A 27,987-nucleotide genomic window follows, 5' to 3' on the forward strand; every position below is an offset into this window, starting at 1 on the left:
TTCATTTTTCATTTCAAGTTTATTAAAACTTTAGCAGTACAAATGATCCAGGTTTTAGATTATCAAAAGACCAAACTGAAGTCCACATCTTAAAAAAAGGCGTTCCCCAAAATGTCTCTAAAACTTTGAGACAATGGAAACATTAAGTCCACGAACTCATCCGTGCCTGTCATCATCTGTTCCAGGACTTGTTTCATGATCAGACTTTTTATCCTTACTAGGGGCATGATCTCTTTCCTGACTCTTCGATTTTTGGTTTATTTCTTTTTCTGCTGAGGAACTGGTCTTTTCCTTTTCTTTACTGCTGCGTGAATATGATTTTTTTGATTCTCTCTCCTTGCTACTTGGTCTCTTTTTTGAGTCTGGACTTCTATCCTGATCTCTACTAGACTTCTTATCTTTACTGGATTCAGGACTGCTACTTTCACGGCTTTTTGAACGTCTCTTCCTTTGGCTTTCAGTATCATTCCTCTTATATGAGCTTCTACTTTCTCTATTTGAATACCTCTCTCTGTTTCTGCTTTGACTTTCTTCCCTCTCTGAGCTCCTTGAGTCTCTCCTCCTCCTATTTTCTCTTCCTCTGTATTTATCTGGTGTACCTCTCCTTTCTCTGCTTCTTGATCTTCCTCTTCTTCTTGTTTCTCTATCTCTATTCCTTGAATAGTCTTTACTTCTACTACGATCTCTGTCTCTGCTTCTCGATCTTCCTCTCCTACCCCTATCTCGGCTTTTGCTTCGATCCCTTGTTCTACTGCTGGAACTATGTTTTCTTCTAGCATGCTCACGCTCTCTGCTTCTTGACTTACGTTTCTCCCTGTCTTTACTCTTCCTATGGTCTTGTTCATTACTTCTTGAGCCTGCTCTTTTACTTCTCTCCTTGCTCCTACTTCTTTCTTTATCTCTCCCTCTAGAATCATAGCGCTTTTCTTTTTCTCTACCTTTCTCATGGTCTCTCTCTTTGCTTCGTGATCTTACTCTCTTTTCATCATGTCTACTGTGCTTAGAGTCTCTTTCTTTACTTTTTGATTTCTCTCGGCTTTTACTATGGCTTCTAGATTTAGCTCTTTTCTTGGCCTTGCTTTTGTTATGCTTGTCATCTTTTTCTGAATTCCTTCTTGTCTCCCTGTCTTTACTGCTGGATTTGTGATCTTTTTTCTTCTCTTTTTCCCCTCTTCTGCTTGGACTTTCAGAAACTTGTCTGTGGTCAGATGTTTTTCTCTCTTTTCCTCTTCCTGGACTTTTTTGATTATCTTTCTTGTTTTCATTTATTTCACTCCTTGGAGAGAGAAAGATATGATTTTTTAAATATTTTGAATCCCCTGCACTCTGAAAAATTAAGTCAGAAGTGAGACAGCTTCACAATTAAAACTTCAATTACATTAGATCATCTGTATTAATAACTATATATTTACAGTAGCATGATTAAAATCAGACACAGTTAAGTAATGGGATAACCAAGTCAGCGGCCTGTTTTTTTGGAAGTAACTGTGATCGAAAATCTAAGACGACAGGTATTACTTTTCATATATACAAAAAACTTCAATGCATATACTCCAGAAAAAAATAATCTTACTTGTCCCCTTTTATCCATCTTTCTCCACTAGACACTCTCATTCTTTGAGCTCTTTGCATTTCTTGCCTCCAATGTGGAGGAGTTTCACTGCGTCGAAATCGATCTCTTGACCTGGATCTGGAAGGTGTCCGGTAACGCTTGAAGGAAAAAAGACAAAATAGGGTGTAAGCTTGAATTGCACATGCTGTGATAGCTAAGCAAAATTTTTATCCTTGGCGGTTGATTGTACATAGCACCCACCATGACACTTCACGTGTATATACCAAGTTTACACTAACAAGTTATTAACTTACTGAAAAATATATCTGACATTCAGCTAAAGCAGGAATACAAAATGTCTGATCAAATAACTATTTTTAAAGTAACTTTATTTCAGGATTTTTGTACTCTGCTGAGAGGTCTTCTCCTGTTGCTTTTAATTAACACAATTGCAACTCACTTTTCTAACAATGATAATTCCTCTGAGGTTTGACAAACAACATGAAAACAATACTTCACACGTTTTCTTGTAAGGTTTTTACTAAGAAATTGAGGGACAGAGACTTCCATTACTAAAAGCATTTGCTACAAGCAGTGCATAGCATATGGCTTCACAAAATCAGAAGACCCAATGTAACAGCACCCCCCAGACAAAAAGAGAAGTCTTCCCCACGTTCCTGCCACTCATGTCGTACTGGTTCTGCTGGTCACGAGAACCCTTTTTGAGCTAATTCCATTCACGAATTCACAGAATACTGCAGCAACACAAAAAAAGCATTTTTTGTGTGTCCCCCCCCAAATAAACTCAGTGTGCAAACAGGAAATTAATTTAATTTTTCTTGTCTTCCTTCAAACCTCAGTCCCCAAATCAATTATGATGCACCATAAATCCTTTTTTTTTTTTTTTAATCAACCATCCTAATGAAAATGATTAGTAACACCAGCAGTAGGACTCTGCTACCACCTTGTTTATTTTGGGGAACAGATTGTAAACATTTTACCCTTGGTCCTCTTCCTTTTATCTTCCTTCCGGATCTGGTCACTAACAGCCTCCTCTGGTACGTTGACTGTGAATTTGATAGATTACTAAAAATAAATTTAAAAAGTGATATTGTTTATAACATCAAAGAAAGAAGCAAAAATAAAAGCAATTTTAAAACTCTTCAGAAATTAAACTAAATGGAAACACACACTTCTTTTTTCTTATCAGTGCAGACAGTAACAACCACACAGTAAAAACTTCAGATTTTGTGGCCACAAAATATTTTACAAGATTTCCAGGTTTTTCCATTTTTGAGAGAAGAATAAATTATAGATTCAGACTGGACAGTTCCAATAAATTCTAAATGAAACTGCAATGCATTTTACTTTCTTTTTCTTCAATCAGTCACTTTAAATTTTTCATTCACTAAAAGATTAAGCCTTTGCTCTAGGACAAAGACAACAGTTGCCAATAAACTGAAAAATCCATTTTTCATTCAGCAGTGCTCAACACATGGAACTGTTTAATAGGGAAAGGACTCACTGAACATTAAGAGTCCCAAAACAGCAATATGACCATACTACTGTCAGCGCCTAGTCAGACTCAAAACAGATACATTACCTTTCTCTTTCCTTCTCTCTGCTTTTCCTCTCTTTTTCTTTCTCATCTACTTTAGGAGGACTTTTCCTCATCAGGAACCGGTTTTCAGGTACAGGAGGAATTTCTTCAGGACGGACAGTAGATAATGGCTGTGCTTCAGGGTTTTCATCTTCACTTTCACTGGATGAGCTTTATTTTTGTATAAAAAAAATATTTATACTTGAAGTGAGTGATTTGGATGAGAGAAGACCTTTCAATCTATTTAAGTAATTCAGAAATTCTCTTAATTCAATACACAATGATACCACAAGAAACTCAGGAAACAGAGCTATTTCAGAAGCAACTTTTTTTTCCGCTATGATACCTTTGCTCCAAAATGTACAACTGCAGTAGATTTCTAACCAACATATTTTATCTATGAATTCCAATAGTGCAACACTGAACATACATTTACTCTCGAGTTAGACACAGCTTTTTTTCGTTTTTAAATTATTTTCTTTTAAAAACACTATCGGGGGAGTCAAATTCAGATTTTACACTAGCATATATAACTGGCTACAAACTATTGTAACTCCAAGCAGTTTGTATTAACAAACTTGTGTGAAATAGGCTTAGTCCTACAGAAACAATGTTTAGGCAGCATTGCCCTAAGTGAACATTTCTTACGTTTTACTGCTAGCTTAGAAAAATGTGACTTGCACTGACACAACTTGTATCTCATATGGAACTATAAGCAAAATTATTGCATTAGAAATAACACTTTCAAATGCAAGAATGCTTTTTGAGTTTTATTATCTTCCAGCGAAACTGCAAGACTTTTGGCATATCAGACAGAAATAATGTTGTTAAGTATGTCAATTTATTAATTTTTTGTTTAGCTTTGCTTTTATTCCTGTGTACTACATTCTTGTAGGTCCCACTGCATATAATTTAAATTGAATTGCACAAAAGTGAATTTAGGGAAACAAACTATCACCACCCATTTCAAACCAAGCACTCCTGCAACTTTTCAAGCCAAATATACGTAAGTCCTAGTCCAATCCTTCACTCCTTTATGAGCTGCAGCAAGTATGCACTGGACACTGTCCTTTGCCATCACATCAGAAAAATTTAAGCTTGTATATTGAAACTGATTGTCTCCCAAACTTCAAAATACCTGCTTCACTAGTTGTGTAGTTATAGGACAAGAAAATGGTACTGTATGGTGTACATGTAACAAAACAAAACATCACAAAATTGACCTTTTCTTGCTTTTCTTTCGCTTTTTCTTTTCTTTCTTATGTTTCTTGGAATTTTTCTTGTGTTTCTTTTTTCGTTTTTTAGATTTTTCTTCTGAAGCACTCTCGGAATCCGATGATGAATCAGAAGATGATTCTGAATCACTTGAACTTTCTGAGTCACTGGATGAGGAAGACGACTTGTGTCTTTTCTTTTCTTCTTTCTTGGCTTTAAGTCAGAATGGCAAAGACATTTTTGTATCAAACACTTTTAAATAAATCTCAGAAAAAACAACTTATCTAGTATCTGCCTGAGCTTCTTATAATTGTGTCATGAGACTACTTCATCAAAGTACTTAAGAACAAACCGAAATTTTGGAGAAAACACTGTTTCTCCCAAGTACAATAAAGGATATGTCTAGAATTATATAAGAAATTTCCAACATTTTGTTTTAAATGAAGCTCCAAAGTATCAAATTTATACTGTCAAGAACTTGTAGAACTGTGTAAGTTTTCAGATTATGTTTTATACAACATAAGCTACATATGAAGAATTATTTAAAATTTATTTAGAAAGTATTTATTAAAAAAAAATTTCTTTGGTTTCAGGTTTAACCTGACTTCATATTAAAATCTATTCAAATCACAAACAAGAGCAGTTTTGAAAAAGAAAATAAGTAGCACAGACTAAACTGGTTACTCGTTGCATTTTGCTCAGAGGGAAGATTCAAATAACCAACCTTCCTGCTAAGTGAAACCATGCTCAGAGAACAGTCCTAATCCTCCAGCTCATCATGTGTTGTTTGGTTTTTTGTTTGTTTTGGATTTTTTTTGTTTTTAACAGAAAGATACAAGTAACTTACTAACCACCTAGTATGAAAAGGAACCCTGCTAAAAGAGCAGACTAGTCCTTAATTACATATTTCATGATTTCTTGTGTGGCTGCTAGAGCTGCAAATCAACAATTTACTGGCAATCTGATATTATTCTGACAGGAAATAATCCAAGAACACATACACCTTTTTATGCCCTTTAACTAATCTGAGACATACTTAAACTATTAAAAGTGATGGAAGTATTATTTCAGATTCACGCTAATTTAAAAAAAAAAACCACAATAAAAAATGTACCACAGAAACTTCACTAAAGGAGGTCTAGGCTTCTGAGTTATGACACTTCAGGTAGATCAGTTAGATGGTATTAATACTCTTCAAATGGATTATGAAATTCATATCAGGCTATTGTCCAGAAAATTAAAAGCTCTATGCAGAAAATCCAGAAGATCACACTGGTTGTCATCTGACTGCTGTAGCTGACTTTTCTAATTAGCATCAATTATTATTTTACTTTGCCATTACAAATTGCAAAGATAGCCCATCATTCACTACACAACACACTACAGCCACAGACAGAAGAAACAGAACCTTCACCATTAAACAGAAGAAAAATATACCAAAAATAAATACTGATGTCCAAACAGCCTCATCACAGCAAACAATCCATATTTTAGGAGAACGCCTGTTAAGATCTTAGAACAGGCTTCAGATCAGACACAGAAAAAAATTTTAGAATTGCGTGAGGATCCTAGCTGAAAGTATTAGCCTGTTTTGCAAACCTTTTAATAGCTTGCTCTATCCAAAGAGTTCATGGTTTACAGAGATATTATCTGACCTACATCAACATACAAGCAGTTTAAATGCAACCTCCCACCCCCTGCACAAAACAGGTAAGGGAAAACATTAGGCACCAAAGACAGGATTATTGACTAAGCAGCCTGTCTGCATCTGAAAACTATCCAGACACAGAGAACACAATGTTTTTACATATCAGAAAACATAAAAATGTCTCCCTGAATAGCCTAAGTTTTTTTTCTTTTCTATTAAAGATGGGAGAAATTCAGTTGTTCAGTCTAGCCAAGCATTTCTTCTATTGCCTTCCACTTGTGCCCAACAAGATGATACAATTTGTACTTGGCTATTGTGTATCAGTCATTGTTATAAAATAATTTAAGGCAAGTAATTAGACTAACTCATTTAAAAAAAAACAAAAACCAAACACGAAGATATGTTATGATAACTTTCCTATTAGATGATTTTTGTCCTTGCTCTACAGAAAGAAAGTCCTTTGGGGTATTACAGTAACTCAAGTGTCAGAAGATAAAAGATTTCAAGAAATTCAAAGAATTACAGGTTATTAACCAGCTTTTTACTTATTAACAGCCTTGATTTTGTACATATGGATAGGAAGAAAAATTCCACTTCAGAATTCCCTGCTAGCAATCTCTGATCATATAACACATTTACAGGCGTCCAGAAAAAAAGTTCAAGTGGCAGCAGTACTAAACACTAAGAAGTATCTATTAACAGCTATTCAACTTCTAGCATGCACTTATTGGGAAAAGAAATTCTTTTAATTCTCTGTAAACAGATTAGAGACCTGAAGGGGGGGCAGGGAAGGTGATACTCATATAGAGAACTCCAGGCAAACACTTCTATTAAGAGTAGATCTGGTAACAACTCTTCTGAAAACACCAGTGGCTATTTAATGGAACAGTGTAGCAATTTTTGGAATTGCCAATATTAGATGCTCCAACTGTTTAGCGGGTATTACTGAGTTGACTGACTCCTTAGAGATAGCAGTAGGTATCTGTAACTACAATCATGTGAGCTCAATGTGGAAATTCTCAAATTCAACACTAACTTGATCTCATTTTTGCAAACTGCATGATGGGAGGTAGTAGTTTTTCAAGGATGACCAAAAGCAAAAAAAAAAAACTTACATAAAACTCCTTGCTAAACTGGTCACAGAAGAGAATAAGAATTAGTCTTGAGGATGATGAGTCCTAGTATAATACTTAGAGATGTATTATTTGTAATAATAAGCTAGTACTTTCTACCAGCTTAACAGGAAAATAAATTCTCATTTGGGCTAGAATGATAAAAATCAGTGAGGATAGACCATAGTTGCCCAAAACACATTCCTGGTTGCACTTCAGGCAGCTTCTTTATGACAGATGATATGCTGTGGGAACTTCAAACTGCCTCTTGGAAATTGGACATAGCTGGATATGCTTTAGAGTAGCAAAGTTAAGTGTGGATGTATCATAGCAACTGCAGAGACAGGCAGTTACAGGTTCCTAATGGAGAAGAGAGTCAGCATTTCTCAGAAAAGCAACAGCTAAGCTCTCATTCGTAGCATCATCTCTTACTATTAACTTTTGTTCTGTATATAGTTATTGAATGCAAACCAGTGAAATCTCAAATATATGAAGTTGCCATATTTTACTCCCATCTATCCATCTTCTCGGCTACCATGTTTTGCCCGGAAGACCTTCAGGCTGTAGACTGCGATGCATTGAAGTTCTAGATCTATCAGCAGCCTTCAGTATTGTTCCAATGCTTTCATGACAATATCCATAATGACAGCTAAGGCAGTACCGTCCTTTACCTTCAGCAAAGTATTAGCTGGTAGCATTAGATCATCTATGTAAGCCATCACCTCTTTTGTAGCAATCCAGTATCCTACTCTGTCAGGTCTCTCATTCAGAATGCAGATATATACAGTGGTGAAAAATTTCCTCTTCACAGTGATGCAGAACACTTGCTTACAAAAGAGTAAGACAAGCAGTCTCCACATCTCAGCTTGTTATGGACTGTAGCAAGTCTTAAGTTAGCCCCATGATATCAGACCCCTGGACCTGAAATGAAGAAATGACCTGTCCAGAAAGTAGTTGGGCTCAGACAAAAGTCAGAACAGGTGATCTCATCTTGTAATTCACACCAGTGACACTCAAATGGTTACCTTATATCAAGTCCAATAACCTGTCAGACTACAGCAGTCTCCAAAAAGAGGGTGCCTTTACTTCAGGAAATTTAGACAGAAATTTTCCCTGATAATTTTTTCCAGCATTTAATCATCCTGCTGTTCAGAATATCAGGTCTTTTTTTCTATTTTGCACACATCTTGCTTCAATTATTTGCCATGGGTTCCTATTATGTCCTTCACTGGTTGATTAAGGACCCACTGTTTCTTACAACGAAAGTTATGCACAGTAATCAAGTCCTCAGAGATATGCATTAGGGAACACTACCATACTTGATTCTTGCTGATCAGATTACATTGTTACTGTGAGAAGTCCTGTATCACAAATGCCTGTGGACACAGATGTTTTTGTAGACAAGCAACCTACCACACAACTGCAACAGCAGAGGAGGGGGGTGGGGGAAGAAGAGGAGAGGAAAACCAAGCCATCTCCAGCTTCTCTTTGAACAGTTTCAGCTAAAGCCAAACCAGTTTATAACTACTGGCCAGTTCACTAGGAAAAAAAAATTTTAAAAAAAATTGGAAAAGTCTGCAGCAACCGTTCATAGCAACCAGCTTGTGGAAAGGGAGATAATGATGTGTAACAAGCTTGCAGAACAAATGAGCATTCTAGGGGTTGAATGAGTAAGAAAGAGGAAAGGGAGGATACACAAATCAAAAATCCAGATAAGATATGACTTACCAGAATCACCACTTTCATGAAATATCTATATTTCATAATCTAGAGCAGTCTTAAGATTCCTGAATGTGTAACTTTGTGCTCTGTATCAGTGCTTGATAATTTGTAGATACCTTTTTTCTTTAAAAAAAAGAAATTTTCATGACAGAATGACCTAACTACAATACTGTTCTTTGACGAATTATGAAGGCCTAATGTGCCTTAATTGCAGAAAGCACATTTTTACGAGCAGTGATTCCACAGGAACATCTATACATCAATGAAGATCATGAATCAAGCCTAGCACTGCTCTGTGCAGAATCCCCTAGAAACACAATTTTCATGAGAAATCTTCATTAGAGGTTCTTGCTAAAAGCTGCCCAGTGCACAAAGCCATTTTCTTTAAAACATCCCAGATACACCTTTAATTAACCAAAGTAATGATCTCAAACAATGCAGCCAGACTTGTTTACTAGACCCCCTACTGCAAAACTTTGTCAATTGGTATCAAACTCCCATTTGTCTTTAAGAAAATGAATATTATTTTACTTGTTCCATAGTTTTTCTTGAGAATTATATTCATTTAGCTAGTCCATAATACCCTTCCTTAATACTGGCTTAATACTTAGTTTTCTTCTCTTTTTTTTTCTTCCTCCAGCGTTCAGGCTTTTCCCTGCAACTTGAAGATTTTCTAAAAATAATACCACTTGCCCAGAGAGATTCTTCTTTTATAATTTAGTATGTCTCATTCATTTTCACTAACTCCTCCAACTTTAAGGAATAAAAAGAAAAGAAAAAAAAACAAAGGGAAAGATGACAAACATTCTACTTTTCTAGGTGATCACCCTCTCAAATTCCACATAAAAGCTTCTGATCTAGGCCTCTGCAATATTATAATTGTGATCACTGTATCATTCAATTCACATAGCATCCAGTTAAGTTAGCTCAGTCAAGTCATCCTTCACTCATCCCTAAATAAATCAAATTCTCCTATACAAAGAGATAGAATTGCTTCCTTTATAAAGCACTTCATCTGGATATTCATCACGATACCCAAAAATCTGATTGCCCTTCCTCAACTTTAACCTAAGAGAGAAACATTCATACCAGGGACCTAACATCTACTGTGATTCCTTCCACTAGTGCCATCTTGGCTTCCCTGCTAAAACCAAGAAGTATCAGTTCTATTTTCATTCAGTGAAGACTTGTCTAATTCCTTCCTTTGTGTTGCATACCAGACAAGCTTATACAATAAATTAGTTTAAGTCTCCCTTGCTATCATAGCATAACTTCCCACAGAAATTCGCCATTACACTTTCCTCACTGGCAACCTCTTTATTCCTTTGTCTTAACAGCAAATTCTTAGAAGAGTCTCCTCTTGTAACTGCCTCATATTTCACAGTATCAGTTCCCTTTTGCCTCCCATAGTAATGTGCTAAAACCAGTTCCACTGTTAGATGACTCTGTTGATGATCTTCTATGACACTGCTCACCTCCCAGAAACTGCTCCTCCTATCTAGATTCCTTGGCCTCTTCATATATTGACTTGTCCAAGGGCCTCTCCTGCTCCACTTGTCAGCTTTGGACCGCAGCTTGGCAAATTTCCTTCTGCTGATGTGATGATGAACCATTCCTCCTATCTCCACTGCCTCAGGTCAGCACAGCTCATCAGTGGTTCCATGTTGTGCATTTAGCAAACAGTTCCAGCCATACTATCATCTCTCACAGTACCAGTGTATTTCCCCTTGCAGGTCCTACAGCCAGCCTTTCCCCTTCAATAGTGGGATCCTCCATGCACCAGGATCTCCATCATGGTCTGTCAGGCAGCACCTTCACCAGGCTGGCTCTGCATTAGTGCCCATTAGGGCCCACGTCTCCCCGCACTCAGCTCTGCCTTCCACCTGCCGGATCCTGGTGCCTAAGGCCTTTTGTTCTCCAAACACTCCTGCTGCCCACCATTATCTAGTACTGTGCCTTATAGTCAGTTGAGTGGGCTATCCCATTGCCCTGGCATCAATTTCCCTCTGTGGCATGCCAGACCAGCTACAGGAAGCAGAGTCTCCAGGATCCCAGCAGTAGTGGGGCAAAGAGGTACAAGGACACAGACAAATGGGTAGGACCAGGCAGTCAGATCTTTCCAGACGCCTGTTCTCTTTTAGAAATTAAATGAAAACAACATTTTGTATTTATTTTATTCACTATTTTGATGACAAGTACTTTAAAGACCTGCCTAATGGCTTTACGTCATCAGACTGCTCAGTGACAAAACTTTCATTTAGTCATTCAATTTCAAGCGTTCCAGAGTTGACTAAAAAGGGAGCGCGGCAAACCAAGGAAGACATATATACAGAGTAGGTATCTCGCCCACTAGCTTCACCCATTCTGTATATGTATTGTTTTATTTTCTAATCTACACCACCTGTGCATTTTCTAACAGATATCATGCTCCCAAGTACTGTCCAGAAAAACTAAATTATTTCCTAACATGCAGGGTGACTTATGAGTTAATCTAGGAAGTTCTAGGATCTTTGAGAAGTCAGAAGCCATAACAAAACTTTGCCTGGAATTCTGAAGAGATCACTTCAGACTCCAAAGTCATTCTGCTAGACATCACAACAGGTGAACACAGAACTGCATCAAAAAGGAGAGGAAAAACTAAGCAGCTCAAATTTGAATGCCTGTATTTTCTTTCCTTAGGCCAAAGAAACCTTTATTCTTGTCTTGTGCTTGAATATTCTTGGTGCCATCCTTCACAGTACATATCAGCAGAAGGTCCTATGTATGAATGAAAAAGCATGTTCCCTATCATAGTTCCTACCAAACACGCATTCTGGGTTTCCTCTAATGAGATTCTCCAGAGTGACAGCAATATCTTAGATTGAGCCTTATTTTTTAAAAGAAGCAGAATCACATCTCCAATACTATGTTCAGCTCTGGAATGGCAGAGCAGGGCATCCGTTCCAGAAAGAAAGGCAGGTCCTGTCATATTCCTGTTTAAGAATATAGTTTATAGGAACTTAAAAAGGATATCTGCTAAAGGGCAATTTCAGGCTTTTCTACTCTAAGTGCCTGTTCTGAAGATTTACCCAAAAGAAATTTGAATAAGTTCAATACCTGCAAAAAAAGCAGCAGTTATAAAATAAAAGTCAGACTGCCATCAATCTTCTTAACATAGCACTCTGCTTTCTATGTGACAAACGCTTGCCAGCTTTGTACTGAAATTTAGCTAGTATAAGGAAATCCAAGACAGGAGAAGCTTTGAAGAAAGCATGTATGATATTTCTTTAACATCTTCTGCATCAAAACCTTTTAAGTTTTTCCGAAGACAAACTGTACTGCAATATTATTCACCTTTTCACCAACTGCCCCTCCATCCATCACAAATAAGTTTCTAAACATTTTTATAAGCAAGCAACAGGGAAGAAAATGAGCAAAATTACCTCATAGTTTGCACCTATGTAAATGTACAGTTCAACTTTACCTTTGGATTTTGGAATTAACTCTCCACAACTCAGTATGCGTACTTCAGCATATGGTTTACTAGATGCATCTGTTTTCTGGTTTTCTATTTCTCTCACAACTTCCTGACCTGAGATGACTTGTCCAAAAACAACATGATGTCTAAAGAATTTAAACAAAAGTAAGAATTCTTAGTACTTAATTTTCTCAAGGCAGCTCCCAAACAAACATAAGAAGATAAGAGATATTTACCCATCTAAGTGAGGTGTAGGTTTAGTTGTTCTGTTGTTTCCAGATTTTAATTTCAAGAGAAAAACAAAGTCAGTATTAGTGGAAAGCAGTCAGCATTTGAAGCATATCATATACACATAGGAAAGTGAAAGTTATTTTGAGTGAACTAATAAAATTGAACAAAACCAATGCACATTATTCTAAGTTTGTGTGCAATTAAAAGTATTTATTATTTTATACATTAAACTACCTATTCAATTCATTGCTTTATCACATTTTATTGAACAAAAAAAAGTGCACATAAGTTTTTAGATGGCATCCTCGTATAGGATATAGTAAGTGTTCTATTTAATAAATTATATAAATACTACCAGGAACAGATATAAAAATTAAGGCAACTGTCTCAGAGCATAGAAAACTGCAAATAACCTTCTATACATTAGAAAATAATCAGAAATCAAAGGAAGAAAAAATATCCGTAAGTAGAGATTATTTGATATAGAAGTAGAACTGACTTTCTCTCAGCTTTCCCCTATACTAGCATTACTAAGGCATACAGATGTCAGCCATGGCAGAAGTAAAAAAATGGGTTTATAGTAAAGAACAGTCAGAAATCCCAAAATAAGGGTCTAATGCTAACTGACATCCACAACTCACCATGTTAATTAAGGTCATGAAACATGGGTAGGAGTGATGTATTTCAAGAATGTTTTCTGTAGATAAATTAGATTTAAGAAGAGTATACTGCAATGTATTTTAAAAATTTAAGTTTTAAATTGTAAATGAGACTGCATTGGAAAGTTATTCTGTAACAAAAAAACCCCTCTGCTACTTTTGAGAACCCCCAGAGCTGTTTTGCTTCCTTCCCGACAACACTTACTAGAAGAAAGCAATAAGAGTTCTACAAGGAACTAAAAGGTTTGCTTTACTGCCCAGGTTAGAACACAGCTGCTGAAAACTACCAAAAGCTCTTTTGCACAGTCAATAAGCACTAAACACAAAAGTGATAAAAATAGTCAGGCTCTCTAAACAGTGCATTAGGAAAATGGCTATTTCCATGCAACTTTGTGAAAAAACATCAATTCTGGGTTTGCACAGGAACTAGTCTTCAATACTTAGAAGGATCACCTTTACAGCTTACAAATGGCAAACAACACACACATTTCAGGACAGTACAATACTTACATAAAGAACTGTGAACCATTTGTATCTTTCCCTCGATTGGCCATTGAAAGGAGAAATTCTTTGTTGTGCTTTACAGCAAAGCTTTCATCTAAGGAAAGTGTTTTCAGTTACTTTAATTATACCACATATGCTTAGATAAATGCTATAACCTAAGTAAACTCATCCTTATTAAATAAATCTGCTAGCCACTTCAGTAAAAATTTGGATTAAAAATAGATTAAAAATAATAGCTATTTTTTAATATATTATTCCTTCCATTCTAAATAATGCATTTTAGTAAGGAGAAATATGAATTAGTGGTTTATAGCCTGAGGAAAAAAACAAAATTTAGTATTCTTGTTCAAGAGATTTGTTTCCGACCAACATTAGCAGAGACCTCATCATTTTAAGTTGTTGCTCTTTCTATTCTGCACATACTAATCATTGTCTCTTTGGAGCAGAAGTTTTTTAGCTGTGCATTAAGAAACCCCTCATATTCATGCAGTTTTGTTATTATTTTTTAATACACATGGATATCCAGTTTGATAGCAATCCCAAACAACTTCTGTTGGTCTGTCAGACACACAGATGAACTTACCAAGCTGGCCATTAAGAAACTAAGTTTAACTCAAATGAATCCTACTTCTGATGTGCAAATCATTGTTAACAGTTCAAACTAAACCCCAATGGAACTGTGAAATGTAATCACTATTCTTCATTTAAGACATCTGTAAGAGACTACCCTGTCTCCCTCCTTTCCCAAAGCAGCATAAAGGCTCTTGGGGGATCCAAACTCTTCAGACAAAGTTTGCTCAGTATTGTTTAGATACGGATGGCAAGAGCAAGCATTAACAAAGAAGAAAAGTACACTATCTGTAAGGCCATGGTTTCACATCACAGTGTGTCACTGGCAGTGAAAGGGACAGGCCCACTCACTCTCCAGTCACCTGTAAAATGGCTATCTGGCATAGCATCAAGCGTCAATCTAATCCTACGGTGAGCTGCTTAAGGGATCCAGAAAAGCAAAAACTCCCATGAATTCAGTTTCACTGTGGCTGAGCTGAACAGCCAGTTTGCAACTGCCAGAAGGTAGGTAGAGGTTTTGCTCTTTCTTCCATCTCCCCCAACCATACACTTCCTCAAATCCAGCTACTCATTTGTGTTGGTTCTGATGCTTGCCAAATTATTGAATTGGGTCCACTCACTAATATGGAAATAAATACATTTTTTTGCTGCAGTAGTCTTTGGGCATTTTAGCAAGCTGAATCAGCTGAAAGTTTGATCTGAATGAGTCAGTGCAAGAAAAGACCTCCTCCCTCTTTTGGCAGTTGCAAACTGTTGATTCAACTCAAGGTCTGATTAAAAATTGCAGCCTGGCCCTACTAAAGTAGTGAATAATTCTTTTGATTGTTTGCTGCAAGCTCATACAAGAACCAATATTAAAAGAAAAGTGTCAGGGAGGAGGGAGGAGCATAACCACTCCTGCTGGTGGCAGCTAACCATCACATGGGTTTAGATGTAATACAAAAACTGCCTCAAGAAACACAGAGATGCTCCACTACATTCTGGACAAACACAGGCTGAGAAACACACTGGAATGCGTAAGAGGTACTTCTGCAACACTGACTGAAGAAAAACCAGGACTGTGAGAAAACTGATAGCCTCTTTATCATTAATTCCTCTTGAGTTCAGGAAAGCAGGGCTTTCTGCTTTCTTTTAAATAAATATTTGCAAGGAAACCTGACCCCATCGTGCTTTTCTCCTTTTCACTGGAAGAAAAGACAATCCCCAACTTTTAGCTAGCTGCTTGTTTAAAAACAGTTATAAAAATGTAAATCTGGTAAAATGGACAAATACAAAGGAGTTTGGTTTTAATTTTTCATTAATTAATTACTTTCATATCTTAAAAGTAAAATAAAATAACCTAAACTGGACTGTCAAAGGCCTCTAAGACCAGATAAAATCTTAACAAAACCAATGGAGTTTAGGTTTAGAGAACAGAGACTACAGAACGTAAAGGTGATTGCTTATAGTAACACCAAAACAGAGCAGACTGATAAAACTCTTACCTTCAAAAAAGCCACCATAAATGGATTCTCCTCCCCTACCATTTCCTTGAAAGAGGAAAAGTGACAGTTACAACTTAAAGTAGTGATTAAGAGAGTCACATTATGTGGAAGGTGCTTCATAATATGAAATACTGATCCAACTGCATCCAGATCACTGACATTATTCTTCAAGATATGTACAGAAGATCAAGACGCATCTTCATAGTCCCAAAGCAAACTTGGAAAACAAGAAAGTATTCTCCTATAGTCTCCCTTTGTTCTTCATTTCCCAGCAGCAGATATAATATTTTACCCTCACATTTAAACCTTTCAATAGAAAGTACTTAGTACTCTGAGTACTGCAATAACGGAGCAAAATCTGTGTTTGTGTGCACATGCACACATATAAATTTATAAGTTTGTATGTAAGTTTTCATGTAACGGTTCTTATGCAGAAAAAAGGGAAGAAAGCAGTGGAATCACAGAATAATTAATATAACTAAACAATGCTACAGAGGGCTCCTGCAATATTCTATTACATAAGCATTAAAGTTTTCTTCAAAGATTCACATCATACCTTCACTGAAGTCACCTCCTTGGATCATAAAATCTTTCACAACCCTGTGAAACAGACAACTTTTGTAATGCAATGGCTTTTGGGTGGATTTTCCTGTACCCTTTTCACCTAAAGGAAAAGAGGAAGAACAACAACAACAAAAAATTACTCTCTGCACCTGTAGAATCCCCACTACAAAAAAGTGTTATGTAAGCACTTAATCAAAATGATCTACTAAGCTCTGAAAAATTATCTTGTGAGGCAGACCGATACCTGTAATACTAATGAGAAACTAGCATTTAAGAAAGCAGAGCAGAAACTACCTTCTGTCTCTACAGTTATACCAGAAGAACTCCTTACTGACATTAATATACAACTCTGATCTCTTCCATGCAGATTGACTGAAATTAAACAGACAGTTTAGGTTTAAGATAACTGGCATTTCTCAGAAGCACGCAAGAAACACTCAGATCTTCAGTTACAACACGGCAAGGTTAAGGTACCATAAAAGCTCATAAGAAAAACAAACAAAGAGGCAAGGGGAAGGAGAAGTAATATCGTTCCCTCCCCCACTCATGATTACAATGGCCATCTTTCTCCCTTGCGTCAACTCAGGTGCTCAAGACCCATAAGCAGACTCTCTGCTTCAGGTACAACACTATCTACTTTCTCTGCCACCCTCAAATAAATAAGGTCTCTGCTGAATTAGCAAGATGAATGGCTCATGGTGGGTCCTATGAATGGCAGAGCCAACCTCATGGTAACAGTAAGATAATCAGTGGAAATATGTTGGAAGGAAAAGATATCTTCCCCTCAATGCTGGCAAACCAATAGACTTTATCTTCCTATAATCTTATTCTGAGCTATTAAACTGGCAGCTTTTGTCACAGGCAGTTGCCTCTGAACTTACCTGTAACAGACTGGTCCCTCCATATGGAGCTGACTAGCTAGAAAAAAGACTTTTGATAGGAACTTTGATAAATGTGAAGGTGTATCTGTTCCACTAACTTGGCATTTGCCTAACATAGGTATGCCAGGAAAACACGGAGCTGTTGATCCCTGTTTTAAAAAGACAGCATATACTTTTCAAAACTGCCTGAAAAAATGAGTAAGGAAAACAAATGAAATCAAAATTCGAATTAATTTGCTGATGATCAATATCGTAAACACCCCACCCATATTATTTTTGTCACTGTTCTAAAATACGTTAAAGCTGCGAAGTAGTTCAGCATCTGAACTTGATTTTGAGTGTCAGCAACTAAGCGTGAACTTAGTAGTACTTGCTCTTGACCTGAAATGCTGTTGAAAGATGTCAAGCCAAAAACTTAAAGCAGTAGAACGGAATAACACCTTTATGCAATAAATCTGACTTTTGGGCAGTTGACAGCAGATCAAGAATGCCATGGTCACATGATAACAAACATACACCTATTAAAAAGAATCACTTTAAGGTTCAGATTTTTAAACAAATTTTGGTAATATGATTTTGTGCCAGTAAACCTAACAACAGATCAGATAATACCTACGTTCCTGCAGACATCATGTATGGTGCACTAAGTGTTCTAGCTAACTTGACATGAATGTAATTACGCACCCACACCTGATTCAGATCATATTAGTACTGCTGAGTGCTTCAGTATTAACAGCTACAGAGCCTTGACCTGAAAAACAACAGAGCTGGAAGGAAAGGAAGCAGAAAATGCTGAAGACAGAAAGCATGTATGGTATCCGTGTATTCACAAAATTATTCTTGTGATAATAAATTTAAGTTTTGCTAAACTGTCAGCATTTTCAGCAAAAGCATGCAGTCCACAGGACAGTAATTCTGTTTCCAAATGCTTCCAGGAAAGAATCTTCTCAGTATTTTGTTCGAGAAATAATCTGAATTTCAATAGGAATGGAAATCACCATTCGCCATCAACGAAGGAAAATTAAAATGAAAAAAACCCACCAACCCCAACAAAAACCAAAACCAAACAACCTAAACAACTAATGAATACCCGCAATACCTTTCAAATACCTCAAAGTATCATAAGACTGAAAAGTAAGGCTGCATGGTTGACCTCTTATTGGCTACCTTTCAAGACTGGATGATGTTATATAATGTGAGCAGTAATATCTATGCTAGTAGCAGAAAATCAGCTTACTGTGTCTGTATTTAAAGTTGATTAGTATATAGTCCCTGCAACATACTAAGCCAAAGCTACAACTGCTTTGACTCTGCATCAGATGTATATGAGAAATCAGCTAATCTCTAGAGATACCAAGAACCAATGTTTTACATACTTATTTTTATATGTAAGAAAATGTCAGGAAAAATAACACAGACATCAAACTAGCTAAAATTGTATTACATTAAAAATCATAAACAAAATTAAAGACCTACAAACCTGTGCAAAGGCAACGAAAATTCTCACATGTCTTTGGACACACATCTGAAAACAGTTCAAAGACCACTCTTCCAGCTAGGAAAAAAAGAAAGCCATATTTATTATGAAGTTAACTGGTATCTGTACTATTCTTACATATCTTATATGAATATCACGTTACTGAACAGGTATTTTAATTTTCTTACCAGGTACATTGTTGATGGCTATGTCAAAAAAGCAACGAGGTCTCTGGACCTTTACTCCCATGGCTTCAAGAGTTTAAATACTGTAAGTAATAAAAAAAATTTAGGTTTTCCTTTTGTGTAGTGAAACTATGCATAAGTCAATGTAGAAGATTTTACAATGACAACAAAACCTGCAGAAAAGCAAACCTTCAGAAAAAACAGAGAGCAAACATAAGTATTTTTAAAGGTTCAGAAAATGCGAAGTATTTTAGGTCATTTTCATGTTTTGTAGACCTGAGTGATTTTATTCATGTTTGCTGCAATAGTATTAAATTTAATATGAGCACCATACTTCAGATGAGGAAATACAAAAAGAAAAGATACTGTAAGGTATGGGGACAACAAAGTTTGAAGTCGTCTTGCTATCCAGATGGTATAGGTAATCACTTAAGTTGTCTGCTCCTAGAATTCTATATGCTATGTAAAATTAGCATCAGAGAGGAAAAAAGGAAAAAAATCAGCTTTGAGACCCAACAACTTGAGTGCTCTCAAACAGCTTCTTGCAACTACCTTTCAACCATTTAAAAAGACGCATTTGCAATCTGTGTTAGGCTCACTGTTAGTGGCTAAGGAGGCTGCCATCTCCACATGCCAACCTGCCCCTCTGGTCAGGGTTATCAGCTTCATATCAGGCCTGTTCTCCTCAGTAATATGTCAGTGGCTACAGTCCACAACCCAGTTCAGTTCACCTCAGTTACTATTAATTATCTGGACCATGAACTACAGCTGCTCAAGAAAGAACACACTGCTAGTCTAGGAGCACAGAAAGGTGAACAGCCCAGGATGGTGAACTTCTTCAACTGCTGTAGGTAAGTAATAATTGTGCAAGTCAAGTAGGCATACTTTCAGAAATACCAGAACTTTTACCACAAATAAAGAGAATAGTCAAAGAGTGGAAAATAACTTATGATGGTTACAACTTGACAAATCACCAACATATTGTCATGCTAAGACTAAACATTCACTTTCTTAGGAATATATTTCCTGAATTCCTGTCACTGCAGTTATCAGGAGCTGCTCTAATTAGGATCCAAACCATTCTACATGAAAGAAATACAAAGATGTAGCTCTTGCACAATTATTGCCAAGTGAAATGATTTTGGCTTTTTATTGTTTCTTTTCATTTTATGTCATTGCTTATCTCTTCCGAGTCACCATCCCTGGAGGTATTTAAAAGATGTGTAGATACAGTGCCTAGGGACATGGTTTAGTGGTGGACTTCTTACTGTTAGGTTTATGGTTGACTCAATGATCTTAAGGGCCTTTTCCAACCTAAATGATTCTATGATTCTTTATCCAGAATTTCAATGCAACTTTTCCCTTATCTTTGAGTATATAAATCCCTTTATCTTTGTGTAACAAGCAATGTCTTAATCCCATTTGCATCTCTGGCCTTTCAACATTATGTACAATCATGATGTTCTCTTCCTTTTCTGAAGCCCCATCCTCTCTGAATTACTTCAGAGATGGAAAAAAACAATGATGGCAAAAGGACCTGTAAGACTGGAGTACCTTTCCCAGAATTTGGAATATAATCCATAAATTTTCAGTTCTAATCATTTTTATTGCCCAAAAACACTACTCAAATCTAGCTGACGTACAGCATACATCTCTCCTAGAGCTTCCCTTATAGCTGTGCCACAGAACAGCCTTGAAAAATTCAATTGCCACCATCTGTTACCCTCAGCTTACAAACAAGAGGCTGTAACAAATCAAAAGACAGTAGTGTAATCACGTCAGTCTATATTCTCTCTATTTGTGCTCAGTGTCACTCCTAACATTTTGCCAAGGTTACACAGTGAAAACCACAAGAACAATGCAGGACCGACTTAAATTAAACACCACTCAGTAGTTTATCATTCATGCGATTTTTAGCATGAGAAGACTTTGCAAACATGCAAAATCTCACTAGATACCCTCTTAGCTGTGTAATGAATACATTAATTCACACAAGCCAGAGACGTGTCAAAAGCAGCAGGCTTGCCTCAGTCTGCTTGCTCCTCTCCTTGAACTACCATTTCTCTTTTATTAGCACAACAAATTTTGAGGCCAGACAGAGAAACAAATGGAGAAAACACCTGTAGCTGAGAACTTTGATGTTGTCAAGTTAGCAGAAGGCTGACCAGCTCACCACACTGCTGCACAAACTCAGGGGCAGTGCAAGGAAGGTAGCAGCGTGGGCAAGGGAAGGGAGATGAGACAGGTGGGAGGTGACAGACTGCCTTCAGAACTGAGACCAGCCCAAAGGACAGCCATCGACTCACACCGCCAGCAGCAGAATAGACTATACAGCTGCACAGAGAGGCAGGGGGATATTTTGTTCTAGGAAACCTCTCAGAATAAATGCTACAATAAATATTGTTTGGTGGTAGCACTGAACTGAGACATCTAAGGACCAGTAGTACCACAACTGGTTGATCCATTGTACCCAAACTTTAAACATTTAGCTGTAGTGCTTGAGTGGGGAGGGATTTAACTCCTGCTTTACAGGCAATTGGCTTGAGAAATGTAGAAGTATGCCTTAACATTTATATACAGTACTTTAGCCAAAATAAATGCAAACTATCTTAACATGTGAAACAATTTTTATTTCCAACATTCATAATGATTAAAGCTAAATTATAAAATAAATGTCAATATACCTACGTCAGTCAATTTTTAACTCTGTTTTGTAGAGAACAGGGTGGGAGAGAGAAGAAAGAAATAAAGAATTCTACCTGAATCCCTACTCTCAGCAACTTTTGCTCAACTTGATGTTTTTCTACCTCTACACTGTCTCATGAACAGTGGAACAAATGAAGTTTAGTCTGTGTTCTGAATGCTACCTCCAATGTCCCCTGCACTTTCCCTAAATCCTCCAATAATATCCCCTAAATACCAGCTGGTTCTAAATGACAGTTATGTCAACTGCTCAGTATGAACACCCTGACTGGACAAACACCAGGACAAGTAAATATACCTAACTCTTGAACTGATAGTGCCTAGTAAACCAGGCTAAAATATCAGTGACGTTTATCCTACCTACAAGTCAAGTAAGCGTTTCCTCTCCAATATACTTAAGTATCCATTGCACAGTTATTACTTCAGACAGACCTTCTCCTGAAGTGTTACAAGGAAAACTATGGAGTTACAAATAATCCATAAACTATTAATTTCTCTTCATGTAGTATTTCATACCAAACACAATCTTGTACATACTGATCATTTAAAACTTGTCTGTTTCAAAAGCAAGTACATGGGGTATGAATGTTAAATACAGAACCAACAAAGAAAAACAATTTGAAAATACCAAGAATAAAGTCAGGAAATTACAAATAAAGCTCAATAGTACTATATGTCTAGTAATAATAGGGCTTACGTGACTTCTGTATTTATCTCTTCAAATTTATTTTCAATTAGAATGTGGATACGCTTAATCCACAATACTTTGCGGAGTTTTTTTAAATTGTGAACTTGATGGAATTTTACTAGTGAAGGGAGGATGATTTTAAAGTCAATCAAAACTATACATACACACTATACATACACACAAAAATGTGCTATGCAGAATGGCGATCTTGAGAAGTCAGCTCACTTCTTCCTTCCAAAACTCTGTAAGAAAGGACAACGTAACAACTCAAGTACTATCCTGAAATGTTCAAGCCATTCATCATTCTCAACCACCTCCTTAGTAAGAGGTTGAGAAACCTCTTACTAAGTCTAAGTAGAAACTATGCTCCCCCGCCCCACAAAAACCCACCCCAAAACAAACAACCAAAACCAAAAAAACACTTCAGTATATCTAAAAAAAGAGGCCTGTTTCTTTTATTTCTGAAAATGGAATTACAGTTCAGCTTAGAGAATATTTGTGTTTACTGACAAATACACCAAAAATATTTAGTCTTGTCAGAGCAGCTGCATCCATAATCAATGCATCACCAGCTGTGTCCATCAGGGTTCACATCCCTTCACACCTCCATCAGTCTTTTTATTTTGTTCAAATACTTGCAGGATAAAACTGGCCAATTCATGGCCAGGCTGCAGACAGCTGTTCTCCTTCAAAATTATCTGTGCCAATGGAAAAAGATAACCGTCCCAAACTTTTCACAAGTATCTCTCTGCCAGAGATTATCACTCATACATGCTGATATGCTTAAAAATACATCTTGGGGAACTATTTTCAAAATCACCTTTGCTAGCAATGATCTGGTAATAATACTGTTTAATATAAACTAGTTTCTTTTGACTGAAATGGTCTAGAAAGCACTGACAGATGCACACCAACTGAAGTATCAACGTGTAGTGCATCTCACAAGAACTGATGGCAAGCAGCAATACAGGAGTATTTCCTAGTTTTATGAGGGGGAAACAAACACCTTTATTTGTAACTATGTTGAACAGGTCATGGGGCTACCTATTTGTTTCAGTCCCTGCGCAGGACAGAACAGATCTGGAGCAAAGAAGTATTCAGTAGGAAAAATATATACTGTGTCCTATTCCTTCACTTCTTTCTGTCATCAGCAAGCCCCTGTTTTAAATTTCTCCTTGACCTTGCCTGAGTATTTGTCTCCTTGCATCAATTTACAATTATCTTCTGCACCGGTCTTCATTCAATGCCCAAATGGAAGTGAACAGTAAAGCGTATAAATTCACATTCCTAGCATTTTGTTGCAGGCCATCTACAAATGCAGGAAGACAAAACTGCATTGATTTATACTGCAAAGATAGCCACCTGGAATCTTCAGAACTATATTTTTAAGCAAAACTTTGAGTCCAGAAAATGCAAATGCATGAAGTGAATACTGAATATCTATCACATTCACTAAGGCTGTGGTTCCAGTCACTTGAAGCCAATATAAATGTGGGCTGATACCAGAATGGAGGGCTCATACATCCATGTGTTTAGCTTTCATACAGGTGGCCACCTAGCTGCATAAAACTACCTTTCTTCCCCCTCCAAAAAAAGATGTGACAACAGCACATATCAGCTTAAAGTGACAGTGGGGCCATACTCTAAAAATATTATATGTTCATTCCAGTATGGCTTAAACTGGAAATTAATTTATGATTGTGAAATAAGAGACATGAAAATTTGTTCCTAGTTCTGTTCCTGTGTCAAAGCTTCCAGCTGTGTTAGGATGATACTGAAGGTGCCAACAACAAAAATCCAACCAGCCCAAACTTTCAATCTCCATCATTTCCTCAGCATTTTCTCCAAACTCCACTAACTCTTCCTCTGTGTTTCACCATCAAAAAACTCTGAATTAGCAGCAATGACAACTAAGGAAATCAATTTTTTTTCACTTTACTAATCAGCGCCACAGGATTTTCATCGTCAGCGGATCTAGGAATAAGGTACTACACTTGAACACATATCAGGTTTAGGATGCTGTCTTTGCAATCACGTGGACTTAACACATCCATAAGAAAAGAAGAAAACTTTTGCATTCTACGCAGGTCAATGAAATTTATGCAGGAACACTTTCTACACATCATCAGAAATTGTATGTTATAGGTTTTCAACCTGACTGACCCTTCTAATGGTATTTAGAGGGAAAAAGCCAACCACAAAAAAGACTTTCAACATTTTTGCAGGCAAAAAGTGATTGACACCACTTTCCATCAGGCCTCCTTCTCTAGAATAATACTACAAGTATTTTTTGGACAATTGACATAGTATTCCCCTTCCTGCCTCAAAAATAAAAAAAAAAAAAAAAAAGAAAGAAAGAAAGAAATCAAATTAAGAGCTACCTGGCAATATCAACCATTGTCTTCCATGGATATAAGGCAAGACCCTACTATCCTCTTAGGGAGACGTAAGAAATTTAAGAAAATACCATCCTCAGATAGGTCCTGACTAAATATGCAGTACATACTCCTAACACTACTGCACTGCTTAGTTCACTTACATCACCTTCGGTATGATTTTCTGCAATTATTAACATGAATTTAGTCTTCTTGTACTGAAGAGTATAATGAATACACACCCAGTTATAACTTCTCAGCTGGGAGAATGTAACATTCAGCTGAGAAAGTAATAACATTCTCTTAAACTATTTAAACAGAAATACAGTTTCCTATTAGATCATGCCCTTTGTTTTATTTTCCTAGGAAAGAGGCACCTACACTGAAAAAGATGTTAAAATATCTAACCACACTCTTGTCAATAGCAAGTAAAAAGCTTTGTTGTCAAGTATCTAATTTATGCAGAAAGTACTTTTTTTTTCTGTTAAGATTTGTGAAAAAATACAGGTGTTTTCTCCCAGGTCTGTGCACCAGTAAGTGCCTTCGGTGGTGTTCACTGCTCCCCCAGAAGCAGCAAAGAAATGTGTTCATTTCAATTTTACTATTAGTAACCAGAAAGTGGATTAGCATTAAGTCTGAAACCATGAGTTTTTATTTTAAAAATTACAGAATGCCAAGAAAAAGCAAGTTTTAGCATTGTATGAAAGGGGAAAAAGCTTTTAAAGGGTTTAGTGTAATCTCCAAACCATTTACCCATTAGGATCACAAACTAAATTTCAGAAGCAGCATCCCTTCACACCCTGTTACTGAAGATGAGAATAAGGCAAGATCATGCAACAGTAGGAGACAGTTCTTAATGCTGACCCATATTTGCCAACCATAACCAAAAAAAGCTTGTTCCATCATCTTTTATTCTCACGTTCTCCTCCCTTCTCTACTACTTTAGCTCTAGATCCCTTCCTTGCCTCATCCCAACCTCCTACCTAAACCTCACTCCATTACAAGATGACCAGATTTGCTCCCTGGCACTCACTGACTCTGCTTCCAAATGGAAGATGGCTCCTAAATGCACATGCCATGGAGGAGTAAACTGGTAGTGGAGACATCATGCTGCAGCAGAGTAAAATCCTCCATTGCAGTACATGTTCTTCACTCCAAATTCCCTCATAATCCACAGATTTTCTGAGACACTAAAGGGGAAACAAAAAATAAATCTTCTGATAACAGCTTGATGACTGCTTAGCTAACTTAAAAAAAAAAAAATTTCTGTTTCACAGAAGAGGACTGGAAAAATGGTAAGTCTTAATAAGAAATATAGTCTCAAAGGGTGGTCTCAGAGGATTACTGATGTTGGTATCCTTTACATGTTCCCCTTCAGATCTACTTCATATACAGGAAACTAAACTTTTTCTCTCAGGGGATTACTGATGTTGGTATCCTTTATATGTTCCCCTGCAGATCTAACATCATATGCAGGAAACTATACTTCTTCTGAAATCTTTACAAATAAGTTTTAAAAACTGATAAATCAAGCTCTGCAAGTTTAGATAAATTAATGCTTCATAAATCATGTGTAATTTCCATATTTTTAATCATATCTTTATCATGGTAGCACCTAAAAATTTGAGTCATGCTGAACCCCAATGCATTAATGAATGGGAACAGTGAAACAAAATGGGGGAAAAAAGATAAAGCAAAAACAAAAAACCCCCCACAAAACCCAAAACACTTATCCCTGTCCAAAAGAGCAGCCTCTTCTGCAGACAACATAGAACAAAAACATGAAAAATAAAATATTCTCTCAGAAGAAAAGATACATCTTAGAAAATAGATTTTATGCAAAAAAAATGGTCTCATGTTCCTCTCAAAACAGGTCTCAGATGATTACTAAAATATAATTACCTTCACTAGTCAAATATTAGGCAACTATTTGCAAAAGTGACTTCTTTATCATCATGATGGAAGATACTTTCCTAATCGTGACTGAATTGTAAGACAATATTTAGGACTACAATAGATACTTTGTCCACAGTTTCAATAAACTATTCCTTTTTCTCGTACGCCTTTCTCCTTCAAAGGCTCCTCAGTGACTCAAAAAACAATCCTATATACACAATAGTTATAGTTAGGTCGTGGCTGCAAACAAAATGAGCCTGGGACTCAGCACTCATAAAAATCTCAGAAGTGCCTTAGGAAACCCTTGAAGGAGAAAGGCAGAGGACCCTCCTGCCAGCCGTGGTAGCTCCTGTAGCCTCCACTTCTCTAGGAGAGGCCTGCAGAGGGGACGAGAACATGTGGCACGCAGACAGCCCGGTTACTTCGCCTTCTAGGGGAGGAGGAAGGACTCATTCAAACTCCCGAGCAGACATCGAGCAGCACCGAGGCCGACCAGGGCGCTCGCGGCGGGCTGGCAGACCCGCGGCGTGCCCGGCCCGCGGCTCGTTAGGCTGCGGAGAAGCGATACCCGGCCTCCCAGACCCCATCACCTGCCGCAATTTTCGCCAGGCCCCGGCCGCCACTTCACCTACCCCTCCTGCTCCCACCTGCCTTCGGGCCCCGCTCGCAGCTTCTCGCGCACACCCCTTCCTCTCAGGGGCCCCCCTCACCCGGGATGCCCCGGCCGCCCCCTCAGGGCAGCGCCGGACGCCCCGGCCGCGGCCCGCCCGCCCTTCGCAGACGGGCCGCCGGGCCTTGCGAGGGGGCGTGTGTGCGCGGGGAGCCGGCGCGGGCGACGGCGACTGCCCCACGCCCGCCCCGGAGCGGCGGCCGGGCCCGGGCAGTCCCCTCGGCGGGCCGGGGAGGGGCGGGGGCTCCCACCCCCGTCCGTCAGCGAGGCTTAGGCCCCGCGGCGCTGCGACCTCCACCCCCCCGAGCCCTCGGCGCCTACGCCGCGGCCTGGGCCGCGGCCCTCGCTCGGCCGCATGGCGACCGCGCCGGACCCCGGCGGTGCCCGGCTGCGGCGCCGGCACTCACCCCGCTCGCGGCCCGCGTCGCCCCGCGCTCCTCAGCGCCTCGCCGCCATGTTAGAGCTGGTGCGGCACAGACTGCGTCAGTGGAAGGAAAGGACGGGAGGGGGCGACCCGGGGGGCGGTGCGGCGGGGGGGGGGGGGGCAGGGAGGGCGCGGAGGCGGGAGAAGCGGCACCCCGGCCCGGGAAGGGTGAGGGGGGTCGCCAGCCGCGGTACAGCCCGGGGAGGCGGCGGGGGCCGCTCAGAAGGAGCCGACGCGGTTGGGGGAGGGGGCTGCCCGCCTCCTCGAGCTCGTCAGAGGCGCTCCGCCCCCTCCCGCCGCCCGGCCTGCCGGGGCGGCTGCCGCCTCGCGCCGCGCCGCCGGTCCCGGACGCCTGAGGCGAGGCTGGTCG

At 38.4% G+C, this 27,987-nt stretch overlaps 1 protein-coding gene across 4 annotated transcripts; it reads right to left on the minus strand.

Moving 5' to 3' along the window:
* PPIG (peptidylprolyl isomerase G) lies at nt 1-27,843 on the minus strand. 4 transcript variants are annotated; one of them, XM_075028509.1, is made up of 14 exons: nt 27,601-27,842; nt 22,430-22,494; nt 18,865-18,944; nt 18,680-18,754; nt 16,311-16,418; nt 15,755-15,799; nt 13,707-13,794; nt 12,543-12,572; nt 12,313-12,452; nt 4,376-4,580; nt 3,156-3,323; nt 2,554-2,638; nt 1,574-1,710; nt 1-1,276 (listed from the first exon to the last, which is right to left on the minus strand). In XM_075028509.1, exons 3-14 carry the CDS (start codon nt 18,923-18,925, stop codon nt 157-159), a joined length of 2,262 nt encoding a protein of 753 aa, XP_074884610.1. In that variant the 5' UTR covers nt 18,926-18,944; nt 22,430-22,494; nt 27,601-27,842; the 3' UTR covers nt 1-156. The 4 variants fall into 4 exon arrangements, with proteins under 4 accessions (XP_074884610.1, XP_074884611.1, XP_074884609.1 ...); XM_075028510.1 differs by having other exon boundaries at nt 22,417-22,494; XM_075028508.1 differs by lacking the exon at nt 22,430-22,494.
* Between the last annotated feature and the right edge of the window lie 144 nt (nt 27,844-27,987).

This window comes from Buteo buteo, chromosome 5 (genome assembly GCF_964188355.1).
Source record: "Buteo buteo chromosome 5, bButBut1.hap1.1, whole genome shotgun sequence".
NCBI lineage: Eukaryota > Metazoa > Chordata > Aves > Accipitriformes > Accipitridae > Buteo > Buteo buteo.